This window comes from Nipponia nippon, unplaced genomic scaffold (genome assembly GCF_047370975.1).
Source record: "Nipponia nippon isolate SJK-2023a ecotype South Korea unplaced genomic scaffold, ASM4737097v1 scaffold_5, whole genome shotgun sequence".
Classification (NCBI taxonomy): Eukaryota; Metazoa; Chordata; class Aves; order Pelecaniformes; family Threskiornithidae; genus Nipponia; species Nipponia nippon.
In genome coordinates, this window is record NW_028262369.1 from 9708215 (window position 1) to 9731630 (window position 23416).

The 23416-nt window shown below is 47.0% G+C and overlaps 1 protein-coding gene across 1 annotated transcript; it reads right to left on the reverse strand.

The window, feature by feature from the left end:
- Nucleotides 1-427: 427 nt before the first annotated feature.
- Nucleotides 428-18831, reverse strand: GPR139 (G protein-coupled receptor 139). The gene is made up of 2 exons (XM_087732734.1): nt 18711-18831; nt 428-4693 (listed from the first exon to the last, which is right to left on the reverse strand). The coding sequence occupies exons 1-2, from the start codon at nt 18829-18831 to the stop codon at nt 3759-3761; spliced, it is 1056 nt and encodes a 351-aa protein (XP_087588860.1). The 3' UTR covers nt 428-3758.
- Between the last annotated feature and the right edge of the window lie 4585 nt (nt 18832-23416).

Consider the following 23416-nt stretch of genomic DNA (forward strand, 5'->3'; position numbering starts at 1 on the left):
TTGGTTCAAAATGAAGAATTGGGCCAGTAATAATTTAAACATCTTATTTCAGATTTTTTTTTTTTCAACAAATGAATGAACATCCATAATCCAAGGCCATGTTTTACTGAGTAATGGTTGCCAAGGACTGGTCTTGTTTGTGGTATATCATAAATACCTATAAATCAAAAGTGTATCATAAGAATCTATAAATCAAATGATAGCTCCAAACACAGCAGTAAGTTATGCACCATCTCGTGATTTATTATAATACAAACAAGTTTGTCAAACACAATATATTGTCTACTTATGAAAATATCAATATTCACAATTTAAATAGGTGATAGGTCCCATAATTTTATATACCAGCAACTCATCTAAAAAGTATTTTGTTCCTAGCTGTGGTCTTCAAGGACATATACCTATAAGTAATTGTAAAACCGTCCATTCACAGCTTATTTTTTCTAATTGTAGATATTTGAAATATAAATTAAATAGAGTACAAAAGACCATCTCCGCAACAAAGATGGTTTTGTCTCCAGAATTCTCTTTTTCCCTAAATAATGATACTATATGTGCTTGGTTTAGTTTTTACTATTGGAAAATTAGGAGGTACGAATAATACAGCAAGACACTGGCTAGTTAGCAACAGTCATTGCAAGATGCTTCACACAACCAAAAATAAGGCAAGTATTATCAACAGCAGCTCCCATATGGCAGACCAAAAAGTCAAGGCTTTATTATCCAAACGGGACTCTAAGAAGGCTTCAAATGTCTGTCAACAAGATACGGCTTGATGCAAAGCCCTCCAAAATTGATGGGGATTGGAAAAACCAACCACAAAACCCACAAGCAGCTTTCCCTTTGACTTCAAGGGGCTTTGGAAGTAAGCTCTTAAAGCCCTAAATTATCAGAAATGAAATGACCCATTCACTATACATGAAAATTGCACCTCATCATTTCTAAAATGATACGGAAAAGGGTTGTGAGCTTTTTTCAAATGAAGTTACAACAATTTAATGCATTATTTTTAGTGGGAAATAAAATATTCATGCAGAAAGATTTTGTTTTTTAAATATGGTAATTTACAAAAATACATCATCAGGACAGGAAAAAATTCAGATGACACTGCTAGTTTGCAGGATAAACATTGTTACAAAAACTAATAAATCACACCATGTGAATGGCAGCATATGCCATGCACTTAATTGAATTTTTTTAATAAATAAAAGCCCTAAACATTCACTATTTTCTGTAAGTTTACTATTATATTAAGTAGAATAGTGAATTTCTTGTATAAATATTTTTTCAGTAGATACATTCTCAAAAATGAACCACTTACCTATATAGATATTGCACTTCAGACTCATTCACATATAACTCAGACAAGCATTCCTCATAACAAATTTAGAATAAAAATAAGTTATAAATACAGTGTTTTCCCAAAATGAAACATACAGTACCTTTTTCATAAGGTAACTTTGGTTACTATCAACTGACAAAGACCAGAGAGAGGTTTCTGAGAGGAGGGTAGAAGGCATGGCCGCAAACCTTAATTTCTGTAAAACACTGGTAAAGGGAGCAATAATTTTTAACCTTGCTGTGACAAATACAGCAAGGCTGAGCATCCCTTTTACACTTTATTATTGCAAGTGTGAAGTTTTGTTGAGATCACAGGGACAAACAGCCTGCAGCATGAGGGGGCTCCTCATTTCCCTTTGAACCTGGGGAGATTTAGGTGGGTAGCATCCCCTCAGCAGGTGAGGGTGGGAAGAGTCAGCTTTTGCTCTCCGCTTCCCCCCTCCCCAGATGTGCCCCTCTCCTTGCTCTAACCAGCATGGTCCATGGGGTGCTTCAGCACCTCACAGAGAAGTGCCCAGCAGCTCTTGCTGCCGGCTAGATCGCGCAGCCCGACGGCTCTGCTGGTGGGAGAGGACCAGGTGGTGCAAGCTCACTGGGCGTCCTGCCTCCGCCGCTCCCGACTGACCTGAGTAGCCTCAATCTCTCCTGAGAAAGCCCCTCCACATGTGACCCGCCTTTGCCTGGGGTCCTGGTCTTCATGGCTTGTGCCTTCTGCTGCTGTTCCCTCCTGGGGAAGGCGTGCTCAGATTTGGCGTGGGTTTTGCTCTTGCAGGACACCAGCATACGTCAGTGTGCAAATGCAACCTTTGTGGCAGAAGGGAACCAGGCTGTTGTCCTCAGCAGGACTTGTGCAGACTTGGTGTTTCTTAGGGAGAATGCACCAAAGCTGAGCCATCTATGGGTTTGAGAGATGTTTTCAGCCCTCAGATCCCACCAAAGTGGGACTGACTGGATCCCTTCTCAGGAGACCTCGCTATGTGTGGTTGCCACAAGCTCCCTACTGGCAATGGAGATGGGCACAGGCACAAACGCAGTACTAGCACCGGGCTGCTTTTTATTTGCAGTTACTGAGAAGCTGCTGTGTCCACTGACCACATTGTGCTTGTGTTCATGTTCACCATGCAAGGAAGTCTGCTCTCACGTTCAGTAAGGCTGCATTAGGTGCCTAATATAGAAGTAAAAAGGTTGTGGTACGTGGCTCAGAGCACATGCCAACATCTGAAAAGGAGAGAAATTAAAAGAAATGCATTTTCAGCCTTCCTGTACATCTCTTCTCTGATTTTCTACTCTCAGCATTGCTGGGATGCTGGTTTTTGAGTGTCAAGGAAGAGAAGTTAAGCTACTTTAAATAAGGTAAATATTTAAAAGCCTTAGTCCAAGCTGATCTATGTTTTTACTGCTGTTGGGGATTTAATGGATTTCTTTCACAAATAGTTTTTTAACAATTAAATGGCAAATCTGCAATAGGATGGCATAATCTGTCAGGAGAAAATCTTAGGTTGAGGCTTTATATGTTAATCCCTAAAGGCCTGAACACGGGGGATAACTGAGAATCTTTATTGATTAAGAAGGAATCTGAAGGCTGTAATCACTCCAAACCTTGCAGAATAGCTTCAGTGGGAGCTCTGCATCAGGCAGGACTTGGCCTCGCACTTGACAGTCTTTAGACACCATAACTGAAATAGCTGGGAAAAGATGCTGCTTTTGTTCTTGGCTCAAGAAGCCTCCCTCCAGCTCCCCTGTCTCGGTCACATTCTTAAATAACAACTTAAAACGTATGAATATTGGCAGCTTGCAGGATTGCTTTCCATGCCGAGGCTGCAACAGGTACTATATCAGTCCTTGAGCCTTGTTCAAATGAGCCGAAAAAGGCTTGTTACAGTTTGTGTCTCACAGGCTGCCTCCTGCACAAGGTCTTGACAGCCAGACTGTGTGTGGTGGTATTTCATGTCAGAAACAACACATCATTTTTGGCAAGTGCACACACCAGACATGGCACCTTCCACAGTACATAAAAGCATCAGCTTGCTCTGTCAGTAGTGAACTGCACGGTCAAGTAAGGTTTTGTTGTGTTTTAAAAGGTTGTAATTAAACACTGTTGTGGCTTCCCCCCCTCCAATGACTTTGGACTTCACTGGTGCTGGGATGCAAAACATTTGACTGCGACTGAACACTAAGACTTGAACTCCGAAGCATATTCAAAATGCTATTTAAGAGATGGTGGCATCTGCCTTTTCACTTTTGCTCCTAAAATCGAGTGCTCCTGTTTCCCTCTGAACAGTCTGATCTGCCCTTGGTCTCCCAGGGAAATGAAATCAAATGACCACTCTTCAAAACAGCCATTTCAGCAAATTACATCCTGAAGATGTAACCACTTGAAAAGAACTTGCACCCAGAAACTCCAACTATTGCCCTTTTCATGGTGATATTTTTATAGGCTTTCCATTCTTATCATACTGGTAAACAAGCATTTTGATGCAGTGAGAGTTGGCTGGAGAAATCCAAGGGCTACTTGTTATGGAAAAGTTATGGTTTGTATAGAATTGCACAGGTTGCTTCTGACACTTGAAGAAGGCTTTCAGCGTGGCAGCTGCCATTGTGCGAAATCTTTTGCTAATAAAACAGTAGAGGAAGAAATTAATTGCAGTGTTCAGCAGTGCTAGCATATTGGCGATGTCCGACACAATATGTACCACCCAGCTGTTGTTTATAGGCGATACGTAGAGGTGATACAATATCATGATTATTCTTGGTGCCCAAAGTATGGCAAAAATAGAAGTTATAGTAAACAAAATGGCTGTTGTTTTCCCTGTGGAGTACCCTCGCAGTCGGAAATTGCTCTTTCGTCGCAGCTTGTACACAATGATGGAATTCAGAATGAAGAAGATGGAGCAGGGCACTAAGTAAACAGTAAAGCAGTGGATCCAGATGAGGACGTGATGCATTGATGTGCTTATGTAGTCTTCAATCCAAATGTTGGGCCACCAGTAGTAGGGGATGCTGGTCAAAAAGCAGGTGATATAGACACTTACAATGACTTTTCGAGTACGAGCAGGGTAGGAGACTGTGTGATACTTCAGCGGATGGCACACAGCTATGTACCTATCAATTGTTAGTGGAACCGTAATCCAAATGGAGGTGTGGATGGAAGAAAATTCCAAGACCTCAATTATTTTGTCCAGTACCTGAGGCATTTGTTTATTTAAGATGAAGTCTTCCATGAGGAAGTCAACAAAGACAATGAAGAAGAGAACCAGGATGTCAGCAGCAGCTAGAGCTAGAAGATAGTTGTAGGACGACTTCTGCCTGCGAGCCACAAGCTGCGAAAGGATGATGACTGTCAAGATGTTTGCTGTGGAGACAGAAACACAGAGTTAGGCTATTAAGGTGTAACACTAGCTTTTCTGAGTGCTTGCTTGGAGCAGCAGCTCTGTTCAAGCACTTAGCAACATGACCGCCTTTGTTAAAGACCAAGAAACCAAAAGCAAAACGCTACAGTTGGGTCCCTCAGAAAAGCTGTTGCAATGAGAGGAGCACGTGGCCCTGCTCCCAGCTGTGGGATATGCTGTCACTCGGTGTCCTGGGGGACCAGGACGAGGGACAGAGAGAAAGTCCAGACCTTTACTCCAGACATAGGATTAGGGGGTGTCTGGCAGCTCTTTGCCATCTCCTCGGAGCAGGTGTAGAGTTATGGCCCCAGCCCTGTTGTTGCTGCTCCCTAGTCAGCCCTGCTGCTACTGCGGGCACAGCAGGAGCATCCTGGCCAGGGGGTACTGGGACCCCTGCCCATGTGCAGGGAGGCAGGGGTAGCAGTAGGGAGCAGCAGTAGAAAAAATCAGTATCTCATGCGTGTACTTTTGTTTCCCCCCTTGCTTTTGTCACATTTTTTTCACAAGTGATGAATGAGAAGGGTGGGGTGGGCATTGGAGAGAGATATTTTGTTCCTTGTCCCAGCTTGTGGTGCCTGCCTGTTTTTAGTTTTGAACTCCAGCTAAAACGAGCTGAAATCAAAGCCACCTGGATTAGGTAACTTTTTTTCTTGCCTGAGTGGGACCCCAGTTGAGAGAAGGACTTCCAGGGAAATGTGTCCTCAGCTCTTCCTGAGAGCTGGAGGTGCTTCACAGCACTCCTGAAGTTTTCAGCTCTGCCCAGGATGAGTCTTCTGTAATTCAGTCCTGCCTGTCTGACCTGATCTCCTACAGGTGGGCTCTGGGGAAGTGCCTCCCTTCCCAGCACTGAAATGGTCTGCTCTGCAAAGACCTGCTTGCTCATCGAGAGCTGCTCTTTACAAGTCCTTCTCTCCAACTAGAAGGCATTTTTCCTCTGGAGTGATACAGTTAAGCTTTTAAGGAAACCCTGCTGGTCACATCAGATGTGATGGATGTTCTGATTCAGCCCAAGTATAAACATCCTTGAGATTCCTGAAAAAGCATCTGCTTGCAATTCTTTGGCCACAATACAGACCCATCACCTAAACCATGCTTAGATGTACTGCATGACAATATTGTGGTGAAGTGCTCATGTGTCTTGTCTCTGCTCTTTCACTCTGGTTTGCTTCAATCTTCTAAAGCTGTGATTCAGTTTAAAGATTACACTTTAGTAGCTGCTTGAACCAGTGCTATAATGGATGCTATAGGAAGGGCTCAGTCCTACAGCCCTTGGCCAGGCAGAGCTCCCCACCGTGGATACAAACAGCCCTTGAGACCTTTCCTGGAGCACTAAGGTGTAGTCAAACTTTTTAACTACTTGCTTGTGTTTACTATAACTTACTGTGTAGTCTTCAATTGGGCAAAAAGAAAAAATCCTATTATTCCTACTAGCAGTATAGCTAGAATGAGACAGGCAAGATTGTTCCCATCAGAAGTTTATATCACTTGGCTAGAATACCTGAAGTAGTACTTAAAAATCAGAGATCTGGTTTACTGTATAAGAGACTGCCAAATGTTTGTATTTGACATTTTCATAAGTGTTCTATAAATCACCTCTTCTGTGCATTCAGTGCTGCAAACATTCCTGCCAACTTTGATGGATTTCCCAAAACAAATCAACAATAATTGTAAGGATTCCTTTAAATCAGAGAGAAAGGAAGCTGCTGACGTTAAGGTAATGATGACCTAGGACATATGTCCTACAACTGAAAATGCTCTTTTTTTTTTTTTTTAAACTGTTTTACTTGGCACTGGAGAAAACTTCCTCCTTCGTAAATGCCTTAAAAGCCTGCTGTCTGGGAGCAGATTCCTGCCACTAGGGAAATGAACTGCAGCAGAGTGAATGATCTTCAGTAATAGCCCTCATAAGCGTCACCTATTTTTTTATTAACTTAATATATTTAATTTTGTATCTTGGAACAAAACTAAACCAAACATGACAATCAACTGACTCCTTCCCTAAATAAAAAAAAGCATGATCTTTTCACCAGTACTGTCTCAAATTGTCTTCAGGGGAATTTTCCCAATTCTGCCCCCTGTTAACGTGGGTACAACTGCATTGATCTCAGCTCAGAGCAGACGTGGGGGATGGGGGGTGACACAGTCAGAACTGCTGTGTCATTTTTCACTTACTTGCTTGTGAAATGCCTCCGTGGTGCCTGCTGATGAGCCCTAGAGGTACAGTGAGTGATGTACTGTCAAGGAAATCCTTGAGCTGGAGTGTTTATCATGACTCTGCAGCCACTGTTGGTTTTAGCCAGCCAAGCTGAGTGGCTCAGCTTTGCAGATACTGGATGTGACCCATGGGGTTCATCTTCTCTTTAAATCCTCTGGATTTGACTCATTCCAGTGGCAGCAGCTGGAGCCAGCGTGCAGCAAGGAGGATGCTTGAGGATGTTGGTCCCTGCTGGTAACTCTGGCCTGACTGCCAGAGAAGCTCCTGCAGGGATGCTGAAGCCATGCCATGCCCAGGCACAGCAGCCCTGCTTCCCACCCCTTCTGCCCATTGTGGGGGTCCTGCTCTTTGGTCCTAACCCCCCTCCCATTTTCCTACAGGATCATTTATAGAATTGTTTAGGTTGGAAAAGACCTTTAAGATCATCAAGTCCAACCGTTAACCGAGCACTGCCAAGTCTACCACTAAACCATGTCCTCAAGGACCACATCTACCTGTCTTTTAAATACCTCCAGGGATGGGGACTCAACCACTTCCCTGGGCAGCCTGTTCCAATGCCTGACTACCCTTTCGGTGAAGTATGAGCAGTCCTTTCCTCTGTACCCTCTCCCCCCGCCTTTCTCAGGGTTCCCAGCAACGGCAGTAACAGCATGTACTGAAATGCAAGTTATTTGTCTAACGCCAGCGAGCTTTGCTTGGTGAGCTGGATTAGAAAATTGATCTGACAAAGTACATGCAAGCTCTGTCCAATTTTTCTGCAAGGGTTATGGTATCTTGTATTGGAAATGCTTTCCCTGGGATCACATTAGGGCTTTTTCTGGCTGGATGGTATGAAATATAGCAATATCATTTACTTTGTGAAAACAGATATATACTGGGGTGCAACAGAAAGTTGCCAGTATGACAGTGTCTTAGCACAGCGTTCGGGAATGTTTTTCCCGCTGCATGCTGTACAGGGAAAGTGAAGATGAGCTATGGATAAATCTCAGTCCTTCATCCATTTCCTAGCCAGTGTTAAGTCGGTCCTTGGTATGTCCTTAAACACTATCTAAAGCTCAGTAAAATAGGAAATGGGTGGGAACACCACTCTGTGTGAACAACTGTATCTTTGTGCCAGCATCTTGGTGACTCCTGGGTGCCTACTCTGTGCCCGCGAGCTCTCCTGTGGGCAAAAATTACCTGTTGCATGTGAAAGGTGATGGAAGAGCATTTGTGACCACATTTTAACCTTGTTTACCCCAATTCTTGCACTAATATTGTAGTCAGTGATGAGGACTATGGCAGAGATGATGATGGAGATACAAAAATATCTGTCTCAACTGTAATGTACATGGAGCTACAGCTGCTGGATAGGTCAGTGCCCTAAATTGTCCTGGATGGTGTACTGCCTATTTCTTGCAGTGTTTTTTTTAGATACTAAGTAGTTAAGATCGTCTGAATTTGAAAGAGATTGATCGCTGTGCTGGGAGTTGATTAGGGGATGACAGACGGGAATTTATGCCAGCGTCGCTTGCTGCAGTGCAGTATTCTGAATTTATAAGTATCTGGTTGAGAACCAGGGCTTGATTAGGGACTAGCTGGCTGAAGCCTTGAGATGCCACTAGCAGATGATGAGAGGCAACTCTAAGAAACGGCAGTCTCAATTCTTTCCCTTCAGTTATGAGGATGCCTTTGGGACACAGCATCTGAAGGTCTCTGATACCCAAACACCATTGGTCCACACTGCTCAAAATACAGCAACCTTCTAACTCAGCCAGGCCGCGTCATGGGACGCTTACACCTCTTCTTCGACATTTCTTCTGAATTTATCAGCTTCTGAGCACAGATTGTAGCACTGAAATTCATGCCATTGGAGGTCATACGTATCCGAGAGACACCATCCTTTGGGGACCAACCTTGGTTCTCATGGGTACTTGGGTTTGCTTCCCATACCAAAGCCATGCTGCCTTGCCTGCAGAGCCCGGGCAGTCTTCTGTGCCTCCTCAAAGCAGTGCCTGTGACCTAAAGGCACAGTTTTTTCCCCAGCTTCTTGTTTTGTGGATTACAGTCGTAGCTCAAATAGTGTCTAACGACAGTCTTTGCGGGGGATTTGCAGAGCTCCTTCCACTGACTGTTATCACTGCGTGTGAGCTTAAGCAGGAGCAATTGTGCCTGTCTAAAGAAGAAATAGGTATGTTTCTGGGCTTTGGTTTTGTCGGTTTGTGTTTGGTTTTTTGTTTTTTTTTTTTTTTATTGAGAGCATTTTGCATGTATACAGCAATCTGTGCAGTGAAATAGCCTTTACAACACAAGCGGCAGCGCTGCTGTGTTGGGAATAAGGCCTGCTGTGTGGTTCAGTAGTTCAGCATCATAAACTACCTAAATGAAGTAGCCGTGAGCGTCGCTTACCGAGCGTGATAAACGTTAGGTCACTGAATATAATGGACACCTTTTACCGAATACAGTTGTTGCTAGGATCCCTACAAATTATTGTGCAATGTACGAAACTACTCTGCAGGCCTTGCATTAGTCACCTGACAGGCACAGAGAGAGATGGTTTACAAACTTTTTAAATCTTAAATTGCTTTAAAAAATATGTTAGTAACACCTCCTTCTTAGATTTAGAAACTCTGTAAATACAGCATGCTAAAAATATATGGTGAAAAATAGCGGTGTTTTGGCTTAATGGGAATAGATTATTTCCTTTAAGCTAGGAGGCAATATTAAAATGTAAACAGGTACCATGTCCAGCAGCCAGATCTGACCGCGATCACTGACAGCTGTTTGCCAATAGTTACCAGATTGGAGATGAGGATGGTGTTCAGCCCTCACTTTGTGTGGGAGCTCTCTGGAGAAGATTATGACAATGGGTGATTTCTGATGGAGGCCACGTAACAGGAATTAATTAAAAAAAAAAAAAATGCTGTGGTAAAGTAAACGTGTTTATTACCGATGTTGGCTATAGCTGGTTATGTGGTCTTTTAAAATGATCCCTGGCTGCTGTCTGACCTTAAAGAAGGTAGGGCAGTTCCATGTTTTCCTCTTGCAGGTGGTGTGAGTTGAACTCAACACTACAGCAGATGGGGACAGCCTCTGTGAACGGTGCCTGCTCATGGCTAATGTAATCTGTTCTCCTCCTTTATCCTGAGATCCTTCCTTAAACCTCTGTGAAGTGTAAAGAGATACTTTATAAAATATAATTAGTGCAATACAAGTTTTTCCTTCCCTGAGAATTCCTGTGAGGACTGATTTTTAAAATAAATTGATTGATTTGTTGTTCGGTTGTCTGAGCACCGCCAAACAGCATGCATCCACTCACCCTTGGGGGGAAAAGCCATCAGCCCCTTCTGCTGGTGCCGCATCATCTCCCAGGGGATGGATTTAAGCCAAAAAATGAGCATCACAAAAGTTATGGCAGGCAAGGATGCAGGACTGCCACTGGAGGAGGTTTCACACCTTGTAGGAAGACTCTTGTGTGGTTTGTGCTTGGAAATCCCCTGTGCAGGGACAGACCACACTAGCTCTGAGGGTGAAAGTGAACCTGGAGGTAGAGCATGATCAAGCTCCTGCCCAGGACAGCCCCAACTCCCCTCCGTACATGGGAGGTGGGGTTAGTGACTGCTAGAGGAAACGCGGCATGGCCTTGTGCTTGCAAGTCATAGGTGAATTAATGACTTGGTGGCAGAGGCCAGATTCTGATGGTGAAATCTGGCCTCTGGGGTTGTTTTTCCTCCCTGACAGCATTTACTAGCTGAGGTGTCTCTGGGGAAGGATGCCGTGAATGGGGCACTCCGCTCTGTGGCTGGCACTAGCTGTCGGTGGGTCATGGAGGCCAGAGAAGGATTTTAATCCAGCCAAAAGCACTTCCTCGCCATTGGAGGGCACAGATGTGGTAACGGCATGGAGACGCCAATGGCCAGCATTCATTTTGAGCCTTGCCAACCACTCAGGCTTAAGTGCAGTAACTTGTCTGGCAGATGTGTAATTACATTGCATTGCTTTTGGCTTTCCTAGACGGTTGGAGTAGGCTTTTTTCCCAAGTCTTTAGGCTATTTCTGCAATATGAGAATGGCCCAGAAGAAACACTAGGCTAAGACGCGGGGAGGCCCAGCACGCGCTCACTGGTGACACACGATCTGTTTCTTCTCTTGCAGCCTTCACCCTCCTCATCCACCTTTCCTGAGTTGGGCCTACAGTGCAGAAAGCCTGTAATGACTCTGGGACATTCCCCCCAGCCCTGAAGCCTTTCTTAGAGGCACCCACACAAGGGTAAAAATGTCTAAAACTCGTATCTCAAAACCTAGCCTCGCATCTTGCTATCAGAGCAGTAAAGCTTTCTAATGGAAATTGATGCTGGGAGGAGAAAAAGCAATCTGCAAAATAATGCAGAAATGATAAAAGGAATTTGGTTATTCATGCAACGTATCTGGACAGACCGAGATTTTCAAGGCAATTCAGGTGTCTCATTTGGCAGCTGTCTGTGGCTTCTAAATGTGGGCTGTCAGTAAAGTTTAAGCAGTCTCAAGCTGAGTAACTTGAGCTCAAGGATGACAAAACCATTCTACCCTTTTGATATCGAATGCCAAAGCACTGAGGCAAGTGCCAAAGGTATTTATTTGATGGGATGACTAGGATGGAGGGAGGATGTGATTTCATAAGGGCACTGGCATGAATTCTTTACTGAACATGAATAATTAAGAGGATTTTACCTTTGATTGTGGTTTTACTAAAAAACAAAGTCTTTATGTCTTCCTAAAGCATTAGCTAATGCAATAGGAGCTCAGGCTTGCAAACCCGATGGCCAAGCTTTCTCAGAGACTATGCCAATTTTAGACAATATGCAGGAAATTACAGACTATGTAAAACCATCACAGTTTGGCTTTATTTCCCCCACAGAGAATATACTGCATCCACACTAGATATATCGCTCTTTTGTGTGCTAGTCTGGACATTGAAGAAAACACACCTGGAATGAACAAATGTTTGTGGAATATCCTACTCTGATGTAACTGACTGACAGGTAATTTATCTTGAAATGAAAAGCAACCTCTAGTGCACCTATCCACGCAATCAATGCACCATATGATTGAAAAGATGGAGAAGTTAAATGACTCTACATTCTAGGAACTCTCTGTTTCAGGGGGTAGAAGAGAACAATTTCAATGAAAAAGATGTGTTGGGTGTTTCAATAGGCAGGCTTCTCTCCTCCTCCATGGATAAAGGGCTAAAACTCCTTTTGGTCATCTTCTGTACCGCTAATTCTTGTCCTACTTGGTTGCCTCAACTTCATTCCTTCTGCACAACCATACCGATGTCCTGGGGGGCAAGCCAACACCACCTTCTCCCATCAGGCCACCCCCAGAACGGCACCAACAGCACTCCGGACATTGGGGTTTAGGATCCTTACATATATATGTATCTTTATTCTGCAGAATAAAAACGGAAGTGTGTGCAAGGTCTCCTGTGCTCAAGGGGTTAATTTTGGCTTTGTTTCCTTTTCTGGTGTCTCAAAGTTAATGGGAAAAGAGGTTAAAGGCTCAAAAGGACCACCTGAAACAGAAGGTGAAAGCTTTTATGGCCAGGGATTGCTTTGCACTTGCCATGTGAAAGCAGAGAGCGCACCACATCAGGACATCTCCGTGTTGTTTGTTTGCCTACAGCAAATTGTTTTGACGTATGCGGATGAAGGCCTTCTCCTGCTGACTTGTTTCTGCTGATTCACCCCCATTTTATGGAGGGGAGCAGAAAGAGGAGGAGGAGGAGAGAACTAAGTAACGGGGTGGATGAAGAACAGCAGGATATTAGACTGCCTAGTGCTTCTGAATGGCTTGACTTCTTAACAACTGGGGGCTCTGCATTACCCACCTACCGTGAAAACTGGCTGTGCTCTCTCTTTTGTGTCGTCGTCATTTCATTTTCCTTCCCAATCCATTTCAGCAGCCTGCCATGCAAGGTTGTGCACTTCATAGTCTACTGAGTCTCCCAAATATTGCACCTCGTTATCATTACAGCCCTGACAGTGCTGTTTCCTACTGATGTGGCAGAAGAAAACCAAAGTTAGCAGTTGTACTCTGTAGTGGCGTTCACAAATGCATAGTCAAGTCCTCTTCTGCATCAGCACGGATTCAGCCACACGCTGCCTTTCAGGCTGCGAGGCTTTAGTGGCCACAGTCTCCAGACATACTGACCAAACTAAATTGCTCCCATCTGCACGCCTTGCTGTCACTGTTTCTGTGTAGGAAATGTATGAATCTATTCTTTTTCGTAATGATTCTTCTTTCCTTAAAGAAAAAGCATTCATTTTACAATAGGAAGTGACTCATTTTAAGCATGTTAGCAGCAGTTTTGTTCCCCTCTGTCCAGTAGTGCTACTGTAATGTGCTGCAGTGCCCTTCGGTTGCTCTGGTAGCTGAGCTAAAGTTCTGCCAATTTATTTGTCCTTCTTTAAGCAGGATGCAATGTACTGGTTTTGCATCCAGTTCAGATTTTAAGTCAGAGAAAGTATGGTCTTTGAATAAAAGGGGGGTTGAGTCAGGCCTCACAAGGGTTCAGTTCTTATTCATTGTGTGAACTCTATCTAATGAGCGACAGCTGAAGAGTGCTGTTTTTTCAAGGTCATAACTCTGCACATAACAATTGTCCAACTCATATTTTCAGATCTTCCTTTAGCACTTCTATTGTTCAGATGTGCTGTTATGAGAGAGGCTATTTATTCAGGTGTTGGAAATACTCTCTTTAATCAGAAGCCTGTACGGTGATTGCAGAAGAATATACTAGGCAGTAGACAGCAGGAATCCAAAACAGGTCAGACACACTTCTGTACTGCTGTGTGCTGTATGTACACCTACCTCCTGCCTGCTTTGGTATGTACAGGATATTACGTGCCATGTGAGCCATCAACAAACATTGCTACCCGTCCCCCTTCCTACTCATGGTACAAACCAGGTCACGGCTGTAAGCACAGAGATGGCGATGCTTTTGAGGTCTCGTTCCCCCTTCACCCCTGGGGAGCGGAGGGAGCACAGCTGGGCTATTGCATGGTGGTGGTCTCTTAGATCAGGGATGCTCAGCCCACAGCCCACCGGCAGTACCTGCCTTGCCAGGACGATGACCCTGGCTTGCGCGCCTCCAGAATAGCCTCCTTATTCCAAGATGCCTGTGGGAAGGCGGCTCCAGCAGGACCAGTTCTCCATCGTTTCAGTTTGCCTGTGGCTGTACTACAGTTTGCACAGGCGCAGTGCAAATGTTACGCACCTGCGTGTCAATCCAGCACCCTAGGAAGGAGCTGACTTGCTCTGCGAGGACAGCCGGCCTGTCATCTGTTAGGGGAAGGTCCATAACATGTAGCCCTCCCTTGACAGTGTGCTAAAAAGATTAGGCACCCCTGCTGAGCTTACACGTTCCTCTAGGTTAGGACTACAGCTTCTTTCCCTCTATGTGGAGCCTGCCGAGTGCGTTCTGTTCATGGCTGAGCTTTGAATGACCTGGGTTGTCCCCATCTCCACAACACCTTGTTCAGCAGCAGGCCTGACACAAAAGCTACCTGTTTGCACCCTCTAGCTTGGAGCACCTAAGTGTGCCCAGGCTGCTTTCCCAAGCTTGCAAAGTCCTGAATCTGTGTTTAAATCAGAGTGATGGGTTTTAAGCAGAAGCCTAAAGCATGAATAAAAGAAATGTTTTGTAGACCAGGCTCTCAAAGTTTGGAGCGGCACTTCCCTGGGGCGTGGGTGCGAGTCTGTTACCTGCTGGGGATGCTGTAAGGGTGCTGGGTATGTGCCTGTACTTTGTGTCACTGGGATGTGATGACCCCTGAAGCTGAGTCGCTCCCCAGGCAGGCGACTGACCAGGGAGCAAAGTGGGGCCAGCGATCACGCAGTAAGAAAGCCAGATTTTACTCTGCCTCTCCGCACTGTCAGGAGGAGAAGGCCCCTGGAAGCATGGATCATGCCAGGCCCCAGTCTAGGAAACGCTGCCACTGTGTCCTTTCAGCAGCAGTAGGCTATACCCCTGACGAGGAAGGTGATCGCGTGCAAAGCAACTCAGTTGTCACTGCACCTTCTAATGAAGCAGCAATCAGGGTCAAAGCCAGGTATCTGCTTTGTGCAGCGCTCACTGGCAAAGGGACAGACCGAGAGTTGGTACCTGTTGCTCTTTGCTTCCTCACTTTACCAGCCCCCTCCTGGATTGAATCAGAGCAATTTCTTCCCTCCTCTACATCAGACAACACCTCTTCTCTGGCATTTTCTCTCACTAAAGCAAAAAATGCTTCCATTAAGCCTTCCTGAAGCCCCTCTCTTGCCTCCCAGCTAACTGGAGGTGCTTCAGAGGTCCTCTCCGACTGACAGACGGGGGGAATGCAAGGATGGCAGAGCAGGAGCTGCAGAACGGCTCCATAAATGATAACCCCCCTCTAGATGGGAGTATGACCCCACTTCCAGCGCTGCTGCCTCGCTCTGCTCCCCACCCTTGCACCACCAGTTTCCCCCTGTCCTACACAGCCTGCTCCTGTGACACCCCTGGTCCTGGCAGTGGGACTGCACGCTTGCGGGACGCCTTTGCACATCTGCACTCACAACAAGTTTTGGAAAACAGTCTCTGTCTTGCCAGCCTCTGCTTAGAGGGAAAAGAGAAACCTCCCATCCCAGCTGATCGGAAGGCGCAATCACCTCTGGAGGAGGCGAAGCCACCCTGGCGCGCAGTACCTGCTGCGCCAGGGTCGGCATGCAACGGCGCCGCTGTGGTTGCACCTCTTTGCGGGGCACAGCCTGGCACTTGCCTCTGTGCACTACTGCCGTAGCAGGGGTAAAAGGAGTTCATTTTGCTCACTCTTGCCTCTGCCTTTTTCAGACTTTCTGGTGCCTGGTTGAGGCAGGGAGGAGAAAGAGCTACTGCTGAGAACAGGATCTGCTGAGATGCCTGGCTTATACAAAGGAGGGGAAAGGATGCTTTCTCTGCATGCACGGTCAGGCCTGGCATCGCTTGGCCTCAAAGTGGAGTTGTTGAGTTAGTGAAATTTCCTTCAGATGCTAGACCAGGAAAGGCAGAAACAGTTAACTGGTTTCCCCTCTCATCAGTCTTTCTTCAAGATTTGTGGCAAGGAGTTAACCATTTCCTTTTCAGCAAAACACTGCGCCAGCTGTGTTGAGGACAGATCCTAGATGATGTTTCTCTTAAATTCTTGGCACCACGCAAAGCTAATTACTCAGATCCCACAGACTTCAGGGTTCTTTTTCTAACAGGTAATAACTGTGCTACCTTTACAATTTTCTAATGTTAGAAAACTGAAGAGCAGCTTCAAATTAAAACATGAAAAGCTCTTTTTAGCACTGCTCTTGCCCTGTACCGCATCCTCAACAAAGCCTGCCCATGTGAGTCTTCCCCTAAACACATCCAGCTTGTTCTCGTCTCTGGGCAGTCTCAGGGCGAGAATGATAAATTTCTCATGCGCTCAGCATACTGTGCATTTACTCAGCATACTGTACGTGCACAGTGTTTTCAGGTGTTGGTGCCAATGTTATCCTCAGATAATGTGCACCGAACAAGCTGACACGTTCACACCAAAGGTAAGTCCGCTGAAATCAGCGTTGCACCACCAAATGCTTTGGTTACTTCTGTTAAGCACGATCACTGGTGCCACTGCTCTTAATCAACTGATGTCGATCCCTTGAGAAATGCGTGTCACCATTGCTAATTTGGATCATGCACCGATTTTAACCATGTTCTTAGAATGACGGTGTTAAGTCTGTAATTACAATGCAGTATCCTTGGGGAGCTGGCGCAAGTACGTGCAGAACACTCATTAAGTGATTTTTCTTGTCTGTGCATGTAAGACTTTCCCCTGTTTCAGAGACATACAAAGGCAAGCTTAGCCACAGACTGCTTCATAACAACTTCTTCACCTGATAATCTTGCGAGGGCCTTGGTCAGTTCCTAGGGGACAGGTCTTGAAATCAGAGCTTGTCATTACTGTAGAGATGTAAGCAGCCCCTAAGGGATTAATGAAGAGGAAACTACCTCCTCATCCCTGCTGGCTGGATCTCTTCAGGTCAGGGCTGAGACTCATCAATGCTGTGGAGCAGAGACACTTGCCTATGCCCTGCATCCTCAGTGGGTAAATACAGGACTTAACTTTCTAGTTCTCTGAACTATTAGTCTGAACTATTAGCCAATCTTCAAATTTTAATTATAAGCCAGGGAGAAAAAAAAAAAAAACAAACCCACACCACAAAGAACATCAATTCATATGCAGAGTGGTAATTGCATGTGTGCCGTTCAGAGGCAGATTTCTCTTCATGTCTGATTAAAATTTTTTCTATGAATTAATTGCTCGAAGAAGGACTTAAGGTGAACAAAACATCTAGAAATTGTAGACTATTAACTACCATTGCTACTTGCTATTTTGCATGTCACTTTAAATGTGTAGCTGTACATAGACACAATCAAATTCTCTTGTATTGCACTCTTAAAATATCGATTCACTTTGGTGCATCAGATTGCTCTAACTTTTCCCCGACTCATTCTGCCTGTCCTTGGGATCGCTGTAAGATGCTCTGAGGCTGGAGGTGTTAAGTCAGGGAGCAAGCCGTGAGGTTTGCCCACCCAGGCTGTGCTGGGATGGCAGCTCTGCCTGCTGAATCCCAGTCTGTAACTGCAGAAGTGGTGCTGCACGAGCAGCTCCCTGTGGTCCTTCGTGCCAAGGCATCTCACTGACAGCCTCAGACAGCCCCCTCCGGGAGGAGAAGCCTGCTCCGTTCTCTGTCTTGGCTGAGACGGTAATGCTGATGTGATGCTCGTGCGGCATCTGTGCCTTTTGAGCTGTGGATACCTGCGTGCTGGCAATGGTGCCTCACAGGTGTTCACACCCAAGCCTGAAACATCCTTTCCTTCCCCATTTGGGGTCTCTCTTGCTTTTCTCATCCCCAGCATCTCTATATTGTCTTTGTCCCCCTTTCAAGTAGGCAATTTTGCTGAGGGTTGTACGGTCTGGAAGCTGGTGCCTGTGAGCTGGGACTTTATTCCAAGCCCTGTACCTGCACTCAGGGATCTCAATGTCAGCATTGCCTTTACCTTCGCAGGGCGCTGACCCTAAGACTGGACTTTCTAGATACTATCCTGGTCCATCAGCTGCAGGGACAGGCTCCCGAGTAAGACAACTGCCTGCTAACCTTGTGATAGCGTGCTCCTTTCCCAGCCAAGTTCCTTACCAGCAGGATGTTGCTCCCAGAGCCAACCCTGCCCCAGGGAGCCAGGCAGAGATTTGCACCAGAAAAACTCGACAGCTACACTTTCGATTACTGCCAGCCCGGCATGCGATCGATAGGGTGCAGCCCCGGTGCCCTCCTGTCCTCAGCACCGCTTTGTCTTCAAATCGCCAAATTGACTATGGCAGAAACTTCACGACGGGCTGAGACTTTGTATGTCAAGTTCAAAGTCAGAGCGCCCGAGTCCGGGTGGGAAAGGGACCGCAGCAGTGCGAGGGCAGGCAGGGGCAAGCCCCGGAGAGAGAGGGAACGCAGGGGCAGCAGCGTGTGAAGATGCTGTCTAAGAAACGCCCGCGTTCATCCCCGCCGAGCGCCCAAAGCCCGCGTCCCCGCTGCCTTGAGCGGCCCGCCGACGCCGCAGCGCGCCCAGCCCGCACGGCAGCCGGGCAGCCGACGCTCCGGCGGGCGCCGCCGGCAGCTCCGCGGGAAGCCCGCAGCCTCGCCCCGCCGCGGCAGCTCCCGGGGCGGCCCGGGCACGGCGCCCCGTCCCCGCCGGCTCCCCGCCGGCCGGGGCGCGGCACTCACCCGGCAGCCCGAGGCAGAGCAGCAGGCTGTAGTAGACGACAGGTGCGTATCCCAAGCCGCAGCCATAGCGGTGGTGCGCCAGGAGGGAGCCGTTGTGGAGGTGGAGGTGGTTGTGCTCCATGGACCCGCTCTCCCCGCGGCCGCGCTGCCGGCGCTCCCTCCGCCGCACGGGCCGCCCCGGCCGCGCCGCCCGCCCGCCCCTCGCACGCTCAGCGGCGGCGGCGAGCGCGGCGCGGCCCCCGCGGCGGGCAGCGGCGCACGGCGCGGCCCCCGGCGGTGCGGGGCGGGACCAGCCCGGCTCCCGCCGGCGGGGCGGGGCGGCCCCCGCCTCAGGCCGCCCCTCCGCCGCCGTGGGCGCGACGGCGCTCTGCCCTGGGACCCCCGGTCGGGGGCAGCCGAGGCGAGGTCGGGCCCCGAGGAGGAGGGGAGGCCCGGCGGAGAAGCGCCTGAGGAGACCCTGCCTCGGGGCTGCTCCGCGGCGCCGTCAGGACCCTCTGCCCGGCCCCGGGGCAGCGCGGCGGAGCCCGGCTCCTACCCCCACCGTCGCCGGGCCGAGCCGGGGTGAGCCCCGCGGGGGAACCGCCGCCTCCCCAGCGGGAAGGGAAAGGGAATTTTTCTCCAAGTTGGCACACAAGTCGACAGGATAACAAAAGAGCGCAGGCAGGGTTTATTAGCGGCGTACCTGCCTGTCAGCCCTGGATTATGCTTTGAAACGGGCTGGGAAGGAAGCAGTAAATCGGGGAGTGAGGGGCCGCACGGACGAAACTGAAACGCGAACGCGGGGTTACCGGCAGCGCCGCTCTTCTCCCAGCGCCGCGGGGGAGGGCGCGGGCGGCCGGCGGCGCCGCGCTCCCCGCGAAGGACGGGGCGCCGGCAGCTCCCGCGGGGCAAAGCGGCAGGGAAATCACGGCTTCAGACCCCTCCTCAACCCGTTCCTTAACGTCTGCGTGTTTCAGTACGTAGCCTCAGGTGTAACTAATAACCGATTTGGAGTCGCGCTTGTTCCGTTAAGGTGGTAGAGCCCTGTGCTCTGTGCTGGAGAGATGACAGCGCATTGATAGGTTCGGGAGGGTCACAGTTTAGTGGTAAAACAGGTGATTGATTACAGCGCACTTCTACTGAGCAGAAAACAAGACTTTGTTTCACCAGAAGCATGTAGGGTTGAGCCCACAGCCTGGTGGGAAGAATCCCCTGGGTTTCTGTGGCTGCCGGAGCAGGCCAAGGGGGACGTACGCGTGCAATACGCATGCAATGTGCGTGACGTTGGTCAATGAGACGCGTCTGTTGGGATATGCACAAGAATATAGCGGGTGGGTTACAAAACTAAATAAAGATGTGGTCCTCGCTCTCTGAAAACACCCAACTATTTAGCATGGATAATAATACAGCATAAAAAGGTGCGTTACAGGTGGGAAGGCACTATTAGGGTAAGTGCTGTAACAGACTATCAGGTTACTAAGCAAGGACGTCCATATCTTTGGGTTTTCATGATCTTATTTGAAAAATAGTTTAGCTTCTGTTTGGAAACACAACCAGGAGCAAGCAAGGCTCTGGTCCTGCAAGGACTTGACTAGGTTGCTTTGCTGGGAGACTCAGGTTATTCACACGCTTAAACGTTTAATAGAAGAGGTCTTTTTGAACCGTACTGAAATGCTGTCAAGCTTCCCGGGTTAAACGTGCTGGAAAAAACATAAGTTTTTCCTTTGCTTTTTCAGCTGATGTCCTTGTGAATGTAGCGTTAAAGATGGTTAGAGTCTGCTAGTACAACCTTTAAGTGGATGTGTTCCTTTTAAAAAGAAATCTTTTGAAACCATTCATTCAAAGAACCAACAGAATGGCATAAAGTAGTGGCATGTGTGCAATTATACAGTACAAAGCCCTGTGAATTTGACTCTGCCTGGTTTTTTCCAAATATTTAACCTACAGGGTTTTCTTCTTATTTTAAAAAGTGTCATTTCGTCTCATGTTCCTGTAACAGAGCTGATGAGGAAAGAGATCTTTTATTGCCTCCCAAAAGAGAAGCGGTGATTCCTGGAACCTTTTCTTGGGCGGAGTGAATGCATCAGCGGGGCTGAAAGCATGGCTCGCTGTTTTGAAGCGATGTGAAGTTTATCAGCAAAGCAACACACAAAAGAAGGAGACGGCAGCGGAGCAGTGGCTTGGCAAGCGATGGTTAAAAAGCCTCACATCCAGTTTGCAGCGCAGTGGGCGTCTCAACTTCCCGATTAACAACAGCGAAATCCCGCAGAAGCTGGAGGCTAAGGAAGCGCCTCTGCCATCCATTTTCTGTTGTGCTGCTGCCACTGTTCTGTCTGGCCTAGTTTTAAACACCCTGAGCAATAGAACTTCCCTGGAGAGGTGTCTGTAATAGTAGCATTCGTTTCCTTGGAGTTAGCGTTGTCTCCAGGGCGCAGTTCGGTAGCTGCTTGTGTGCTGAGAAGAGCTTTTGGTCGTAAGAGAAAGAATCTTTTCCCATCTTCCCACCTGGAGCTCTCACTAGAGCCTCACAGCTTCGAGAGGCTCTGCTGCATCTGGCGTGTTCCCTTTGTACAAGGGGAAAAAACGGAAAATTTGGCCACGTTCACGAACACTTCCTCTGGCCTGCCCTGCAAATGGAGAGGCCAGAGAAAACGAATCTGCTCCTGGTTACCTCAGTTAGCTTGTTTAAAGCTTGTTGAGGAACTTTTCTGCCTCGCTGGATGCAACTCTGCACAGAAACAGATGCATTTCATGGTGCGCCAAGAGCTTCTAACGCAGAATGGACCAGGTTTCCAGGTCTGATTTGCTTTTGCTTTGCTGAAGTCAAATTAATGAAATACTTGGTAATATATCAGAATTAAAGGCTCAAAGTAAATGTGAAGGTTGCTTTTGCATTCAGTGTGTAAAAGATGTTTTGAGGGAATTTTGTCCTTCAAACAACTTCAAACGAGTTTTTGGCCTAAATGAAATGAATTGGGTTATTCTGCTCTCTGAATCGTGCAGTAACAGAACTTTAGACGTAAAGAAATTTTAATAAAGCCAATTCAGAACTAACCACAATGCTTGCTTCTGCTTAAAGCTGTTTATTTTTAAACTTCTCACTATTTTCTAAAGGCATGACATTTATGCGTAACATCAGGCCCGCAGTGAGAAGAGTACTGGTCTGCTCCTGAATTAACAGTGAAGGCAGAATGCCTCTGGAGTGTTGAGGAGGATGGTTTCTGAATCTCATCTCATAAAGAGCCACATGCTCAGACAATGAGCGACATTTATTCTTTTCTGAAAAGCAGTTTATTCTTTGTGTGATGTGCTGCATAAGAGGTGGATGTACTTTGCTTTTAAAATTCCAGAGCTACTTGAAATTGGTTAGCTTTCTGTTTTTCAGAGGAACCAAGCCTTCCTATAAACTGTTAGGCAGTGATCTTGGGGGAAAGAAGATCAAGTGACATGGTAGTCACATACACCCCCCATCCACTCAGACTGTGGAGCAAAGCAATGGTGACTTCAAGAGAAAAGAGTTATTGACTGAAGGAGTCTGGAAGAACTAGATGTTGTCTTGTTGCAAGACACTGGCATGAGTAACATGCCTGGAAGCTAGCAATCAGAAGCTAGCTAGAATCATTGAGTCATAGAATACCAGGTTGGAAGGGACCCCAAGGATCATCTGGTCCAACCTTTCTAGCACTATCTAGACAAGATGGCCCAGCACCATGTCCAGCTGAGTCTTAAACATGTTCAGTGTAGCAGAGTCAACCACTTCCCTGGGGAGATTATTCCAATGACTGACTGTTCTCATGGTGAAAAATTTACCTCTTGTATCCAATTGGAATCTCCCTGGGAGTAACTTGTACCCGTTACCTCTTGTCCTCACCATGGGACTCCTTGTAAAAAGGGAGTCTCCATCTTCTGTGTAGCTCCCCTTTGAGTACTGGGACATGGTGATGAGATCACCTCTAAGCCTCCTTTTCTCAAGGCTGAACAAACCCAGCTCTCTCAGCCTGTCCTCATACAGCAGGCTTCCCAGACCCTTGATCATCTTGGTGGCCCTTCTCTGGACCCCCTCCAGCCTGTCCATATCTGTTTTGTATAATGGGGACCAGAACTGTACACAGTATTCCAGGTGTGGCCTGACAAGCGCCGAGTGGAGTGGGATAATGGCTTCTTTATCTCTGCTGGTGATGCCCTTTTTGATGTAACCCAGCATCCTATTGGCCTTCTTGGCCGCAGCAGCACACTGTTCACTCATGTTGAGCTTCCCGCCCACCAGGACCCCCAGGTCCCTTTCCATGGAGCTGCTCTCCAGCCAGGTGGATCCCAGTCTGAGCTGCAATGAAACTGGAAGACTAACGTGTGGAGTGTGTATGAGGGATTAGGAGAGGCAGCGTGAAAGGTGGAGAAGTCTTTCAAAGGAAGAGAGATGGTTTGGCCAAAAAAGGGGGATTAATAGTTCTAAGAGGTAAGGGACATGGGCAAGAGAACTGGTTTATGACCTGATCAAGGTTGTCTTACCTGTGTAGCAGAGCTGGAGGTATGCGTCTCAGAGCTGCTGCAGAGAAAATGATACCTGTAAGAATGACAAGTCTTAGATTATACTTTATTAGATGCTTGTATATAATTTTGCTGCAATCTCTTCAAAGCAATATTTTTATCTTTCCCTACTGTTAGCCTGCAGAATAATTAAGACAAATTTTACTCCTTTGGAGTTAAAGAATTGTCTTTGTCAATAC